The sequence below is a fragment of the Ascaphus truei genome, chromosome 3, assembly GCF_040206685.1.
Source record: "Ascaphus truei isolate aAscTru1 chromosome 3, aAscTru1.hap1, whole genome shotgun sequence".
Classification (NCBI taxonomy): Eukaryota; Metazoa; Chordata; class Amphibia; order Anura; family Ascaphidae; genus Ascaphus; species Ascaphus truei.
The window spans coordinates 423,367,067-423,374,027 of NC_134485.1; the positions used below are offsets into that span (position 1 = coordinate 423,367,067).

Consider the following 6,961-nt stretch of genomic DNA (forward strand, 5'->3'; position numbering starts at 1 on the left):
ATGGGACCACGTCATGTGATCGGGACATTTACATGCATAGGAGATACCGGCACCCCATAACGGGGCCTGTATTTTGGGAAGCAGGGGGTCCCCGGACATAAAACCAATGCGGTTCTGCTCCGGAGACCCCCTGCTCATCTACACTAGGAATAAAATGTATATTAAAAAACATAATTTTCGGGCGAGATTTTCCTTGGGAGACTCTGAGTAGCTCTCTCTGAAGCAGAAATGAATCGCCGGGTAAGGCCTATTCCGAGAGGCGATCCTATCGCTGGCAGCAACTCGCTCGTTTTGGGTATTTTTTCTATGACAGGTAATAAAGACTTTCTGAATACCGTGATAGCAACGCTCCAAAAAATGGCGATATGAATGGCCCGGCGATATTTTTTTTGAACCTTTACTGCATAGGCCCCAAAAATATGTTAAACTGTTCATGCAAAGTCTGATACATAATGTATAACCCTGTTCACTTAATGTAACCATGTATTTGTCATTATAACTCTGTGCCCAGGACATACATGAAAGCGAGAGGTAACTCTCAATGTATTACTTCCTGGTAAAACATTTTATAAATAAATGTTACATGAATCACTCTTTTACCCTTGATTAAATAAGATAAACGTTCTGCTTTTGTCTCACTTGCTTTATTTCTGTTTTCCCAGGCATGTCCCATGTACCAGTTGCTGGACCAGCCAATGGCTAATCAATCTGACGTTTTTGAGTTCACACTCATTGGGTTTCCAGGACTCCCTCAGAAGTACCATATCCTGGTTTCCATATTAATATGTATTGTCTATATTATGATACTGTTGGCAAATGGGTCTGTAATAGCATTAGTCATTTTGAACCAGCACTTACACCATCCAATGTACATGATCATTGCAAACCTCGCTTTTTCTGACCTCCTATTTGCCACAATAACTTTACCCAAAATAATTGCCAAGTATTGGTTTGGAGCGGGATCCATGTCCTTCTCTGCATGCATGTTTCAGCTGTTTTTTGTTCATTATCTGGGCAGTGTTGATTCCTTCACCCTCATGCTGATGGCAATTGATCGTTTTGTTGCTATTGACAAACCACTGAGATATTCCTCCATCATCACCAATAAACGTGCTGGCATTTTATGTGGATTTTTATGGGTCTGTGCATCTATATTGACTTCAACAACTGCTATCTGGAGAACACTATTTCCTTTCTGTGGCTCGAGAAAGATCAACAATTTGTTTTGTGTTAACATGGCTGTCATGGGTCTGGTATGTGGGGATATTACTTCTCTCAACAAAGCAATACTTGTGTTTTCAATAGCTGTGCTTATGCTGCCGTTATCCTTTATTCTATTGTCATACATTATTATTATCCGAAGGATCTCTTTATCGTCTCGATCTGAAAGTTGGCAGAAAGCATTTTACACCTGTACCACACATTTGTTTATAATTGGTATGTACTATGTCCCTCGCATGTTTATGTATATTGCATATCATATCAACTTAGTTTTTAGTATTGATATGAGTGTATTGCTCCTTTGTCTCTACACATTTCTTCCACACATGGCTAACCCTATCATATATTGTCTCAGAACCAAGGAGATTAAACAGACCATTGGAAAGACTCTCAGAATTATGCTGAATTTTAAATTGGAAAGCAGTGTCCAGACCAAAAAATGTTGAAATGACAAACATCTTGCGATATAGTAGAAAGGAAACAAACAAAAAAGCAGTTTGGGTTCCACTATATGAAGATGAAGTTGCAGAGATATATACACAGAGTATAGCAATGGCTCATATTACCAAATTGCCTCCATCTACAGAAGTATCATATAATACAGATTGTACATACAGTACTAGGGTTTGGCAAAATACCGGTACCATAATAATACCGTGATAATAAAAAATTCAACGTACGTCAATGGGACCTATGCAGTAAGCATTCATAAGCCACTTAGAGCACTTATCACCCAAAATGCCTACTGCTATCAGTAAGTGTCGATAAATGGGCGATAAGTGGGCGATAAATGACTGAATCGCTGAAAAAAAATTGTTAAAAAGAGTGAGCTACTTATCGCCGCTTTTCAGAATGTTCATAAACTCGCGCAATTCTAGTAGCCACAAATAGTTTATCGAGACCTATCGCGGCTCTAGAATAGCAATTTTCTCCCCAAATCCAAAAGCCAGGAAAAGTTGGCGGGAGGGTGGTGAGAAGCTGCAAGGAGCGGCGAGATGGGACTTATAAAAAAAAAATGCATTTTTCCTGTATCAAATTGATGCCGCGGGTGTCCGGAGCTGATACTCATTAATATAAGCAATGGAGGCCCCCGGCATGAATCCGATGCATGAAAAATGCATTTGCAGGCAACTTCATTACCTTAGCGGCTAACCGCTAAGTCAATGAAAGGATTAACTACCAGTGCCATGCTTATTGTGGGTAGCGGGAGTGGGTGAAGGTGGTATTTGGCACTTGGTGGGTGTTTAGGCCTTGCAGGGTGTTTGCTGGTGGAGTTAATCCCTTCATTAAATTAGCAGTTAAGGTAATGAAGGGGTTAACCCCTCCCGCTACCCTACCGGTAGGCCTAAACATACATCTTTGGGGCTACTACCCCCTCACCCACAATAAAACAAAATACTCACAACAGGCCCACTACCACCTCCTTGGCCACCTATAAACATTACAATAGCTAATAAACACCAAGACACAACCTACCCACCCCCTGTGCCCACACAAAACCATTCTTTATAATTTTACACACAGGATTAATACCACATGCCAGTGGGGAGGGCCAGGTTGCTCCCCACGGTGCCTGCAGGCCACACAGTGCACCCTGGGGGTGTACCCACGGGTGTCTGGGGGCCCTTGGGTGGTCCCTTCTAGGCTCTGTGGGCCTCCAGGAGTCCCCGCAGGCCCCAATGGGGTCCCCAGGTGGTCCCTGCGTCATCCCCATGGGTGTCTGGGGGCCCTCGGGTGGTCTCCACGGGAGTCTGGAAGCCCTTGGGTGGTCCCCTCAGGTCCCCGGGGGCCCCATAGGGGTTCCCTTGTTCTTCCCTACAGGTGTCCGTGGGTCCTCAGGTGCTCCCTGTGGGCATCCGGGGGTCCTCGGGTGGTGCCTGTGTGTCCCGGCTGGCCTGCGGTACTGTAACAGGGGACTTATCCCTGTTCACAAAGGTGCCTCTAATCCAGCAGTGTGGTGGTTAACTGCTGGTAGCAAATTAACTAGCACCACCTGCCGGAGTACAGGTAGTAGAAAAAGCCTGCCTTTGAGACAGGAAGTGACTCCTCCTTTGCTCACGTGTGAGCTGACCTTTGGAGACAGAGCAGAGGTTCTTGAGTCCCAGGAGAGACTGACCAAAAGAAACCCAGATCTCTGGAGCTGACCGGTCTTAAGCTCTGCACCGCAGAGCTGATTTTCAAGACACAGGGAAAACTACACCTGAAGCTGAACCAGGAAGTGACAAGATTTTCCCTCCAAGAAACAGATAAGACTTTATTCTTAAGAGACTGCTTATATCTGCTTATTGTATGTTATATGTTTTGGGGCTGGGAGAACCTGCTTGTCTAAGGGAGATGTGAATTATTGCATAGGATTTCACTAGAAATACTCCCAAGTGATTAGAACCTTTGTTCCCCCCCCCCCCCTTGTTTGGATGAATTTCCTGATGAAAAGGAAAAGGCACAATAAAGCCTTATTATAATTTCACATTTAAACGACTCCAAGTGTGTACCTCTGTAAACGTCCGTCCACATATGGTCGTCAGAAGTGGGACAAGAGGTGTCCTTGTAGTTAAAAAGGACCGAAGTTTTATGTGAAATTTTTTGTTATGCTTTTTTGCCTACAAACAATCTAAAAAAAAAACAAAAAACCTCATGCAGCAGAGGCAGAGTTAAAGGTGTGCACACCACTGAAACTTACACTGCACTGAAACTTACAAATACCACAGATGGACTCTTTTCCCCAATCCCAAGAGACTGCTGAAGCAGGTAAATTGCCTATCACAAAGTGTAATACGATCATTGAAATAGGGATTTTGCCTTCTAGCCATAGTCAGGGTTCAAGAAGTGAGTCAGCCCTTAAAAAAGGGATAGGTGTTTGTTGTTTTTAAAAGTTTCGCTGAAGCAGTGAATACATATTCACATGAGTGGTACTGATTTTGCAAATAAAGGTTGCCACACCGCATAGGGCTACCAGTTGTGAATGGAGTATATGCAGAAAAGTGTGAAAATTGATGCAAAGACTGTGCTGAAGCAGGGGTATTTTTAGCAAACAAATGCTGAGTGTAAAATTGCCCTATAAAGGAAAAAGGTATTTCAAAGCCAATTGCTGAGTGTTGAGTCACCCTGCCGGGAATTAAAGAAATAGTCCACTGCAAAGAATGTTTTTCTGCAAGTAAAAATCTGCCTATATACTGTATATCTTGGGAGAAAACAGATACCCAAAGATGAGACTGAAAATTACTGAACTCAGGCAGAAAACCAAATTCGGTTGCTGAAGCGGAGGGATCGCACCTAGCAAATATATGGTGTATAGCAAATAGACTTTTTTACCTAGCAACTGCACAATCTTATATACATGATAAAAGAAAATGCATGCACAGCACTGCTGATATTGGGAAAAAAAAAAATGGAGGACAAGATGCAGCGTTTCTGTAATGAACCCTACCCCACGGAAGAGTGGCCCTTCCAGTCCAATAAAGAGGAAGACATCTCTTACGGGGAACCCGAACCGAGTCACACCCACAAAACACCCCAAGAATGGTGGGGGTGTCTGAACTCGACACGAACCGAAAAGACCGCTCCCTTTGACGAATATGATCAGCAGGAGAAAAAGAGGGAGCAGTGGATCACCGAATATTTCTGTCAGCTAATGCAGCTGCAAGAAAAGCCTGGCGTAGATAATGAAGCTGCTAAAACTTCAAATGAAGATGGAGACCCCAGTATCCCTGAAGGGACGGTGTCATCCAAATCAAAAAAGAAGGAAAAGAAAAAGAAAAGCGGTTCTTCACTTACCGTGGAAGTAACAGACACGTCCGCAGATCCTGTGGAGGAAAAGGGGGACCGAGTTGCCCTGCAGCCTAGAAAAAATGGAGAATTCGTCCCACGGATAACCGAATATCCAGAGGGCCCAAGGCAGAAGTCGTGTACCCCAAAGGAGTGTCTGTCCGGTGCCAACAGTGAGGAACCCTCAACCAACCATCCCAGGGAAGTGGAGCCGGAACCAGTGAGTGACGATCCCTTGACCAGCCCTGAAGACGCCCTGAAAATTGCCAGGCATGACTGTGATCTGCTCTGTGAAGAATTGGAAAGGGAAAAAAATAATAATGCTGAGCTACAGAAGACTGTGCTCGCAATTTACTCTGCGGCCAAGACTGAATTGGAGGATCTCAAGACTGAGCTAGATACTGCAAAGGCTACTATTTCCGCCATGGATGTAAAGCAGAGCCAGTCTGACAAAATGGTGGCTACACTAAAGCGGAAGTATGAGGAGGCACTGAAGCAGATGACAGTCTTCCAGCAAGAGGTTCACACTCTGCGCATAGAGTTGAATGCCTCACAACAGGAGGTCAACAGTGGCCGGATAGAAGTGGACGTAGCTCAGAAAGAGGTTCAGACACTCCACAGAGCACTGGATGCCTCACATCATGAGACCAACAGCTGCCGCACAGACCTGGAAGTTTCCAGAAAGGAAAAGGCACAATAAAGCCTTATTAGAATTTCACATTATAAATGACTCCAAGTGTGTACCTTTGTAAACGTCCGTCCACAGGTACCATTCCTGTATGTAAAAGAACAAAAGCATGGCCAACATTTCAATAAATACACCTCCCGGCCCCACCACCAGACACACACAGTACAGTAATGTGCAAAATTACTATTATACAGATATGGATAACAGATTTGCCCATTATTATACACATTAGCCATGCAGCATAAAGTAAATAAAAACCATTCTACTTACCCCTGGCATTATGAAGGGCATCCTCGTCAGCATACTGCAGGTCCATGTCCTCCGTTGCCATAAAAAATACATTCCAATTGTCCCTAACCACTTTATCACCTTAGCGGTTAATAAATGCTATAGTAATTAAGGGGTTAACCCACCCTGCCCCGCTACCCACCCAGGAGGCCTAACCACCAACCCCGGATACACTATACCCACCCTGTACCATTTGATTGCAACAGTATAGTAATACATATACAATACATAATACAATATAATATGGGCATGATAGGACACTATACCACTCAATGGGCACCTAATCAAAATACATGAAAGCCAAAAATAAACAATAATTAAACATACACAAGCAGCTAATCAACCCCATTTAATAAATCAAAACATTAGCCAACAAATTAAATAAATACAAGCACTAGCCATCCAATTACATAAAAACACTAACCAACAAAACAATTAATTAATTATAACAGTAGGCACAAAGCAATTAATTAATAAAACTATTATCCAACAAATCACGTCAAACCAAGAGCCAAGCAAACAAATAAATATTTTAAAACACTAATCAATGTAAATCATAAAAATAAACCAGCCAACCACATAACACAGAATATAAGCCAAACAATCATGGCAATTCGTAAAAATAAAACTCTATAGAAAATAAGCAATTTGCTAAAAAAGCATTGGCAATCACTGGGTAGCGGTGGTGGGTGAAGGGGGTATTAGGTATTAGGATGGGTGCTTAGGCCTACTGGGTGGGTAGCAGGGGGGAGGGTGTGTGTTAACCCCTTCATCCCCATACCGGTATTAACCGCTAAGGTAATGAAGAGGTTAACTCCACCAGCAAACCCCCCGCAAGGCCTAAACACCCACTAAGGGCCAAATATCAGCTTCACCCACCCCCACTACCCACAATAAACATGGCACTGGTGTTTTACCCCTTAATTGCCTTAGCGGATATCCACTAAGGTAATGAAGCTGCTTTAATGTAATTTTTATTAATAGTGTGTAGCCAGGGTT

At 43.3% G+C, this 6,961-nt stretch overlaps 1 protein-coding gene across 1 annotated transcript; it reads left to right on the forward strand.

Annotated features, from left to right (window-relative positions):
• Nucleotides 1–686: 686 nt before the first annotated feature.
• On the forward strand, nucleotides 687–1,667 carry LOC142490846 (olfactory receptor 1500-like). Its single transcript, XM_075593264.1, has one exon. It carries the CDS (start codon nucleotides 696–698, stop codon nucleotides 1,665–1,667), a length of 972 nt encoding a protein of 323 aa, XP_075449379.1. The 5' UTR covers nucleotides 687–695.
• The last annotated feature ends 5,294 nt before the right edge of the window (nucleotides 1,668–6,961 follow it).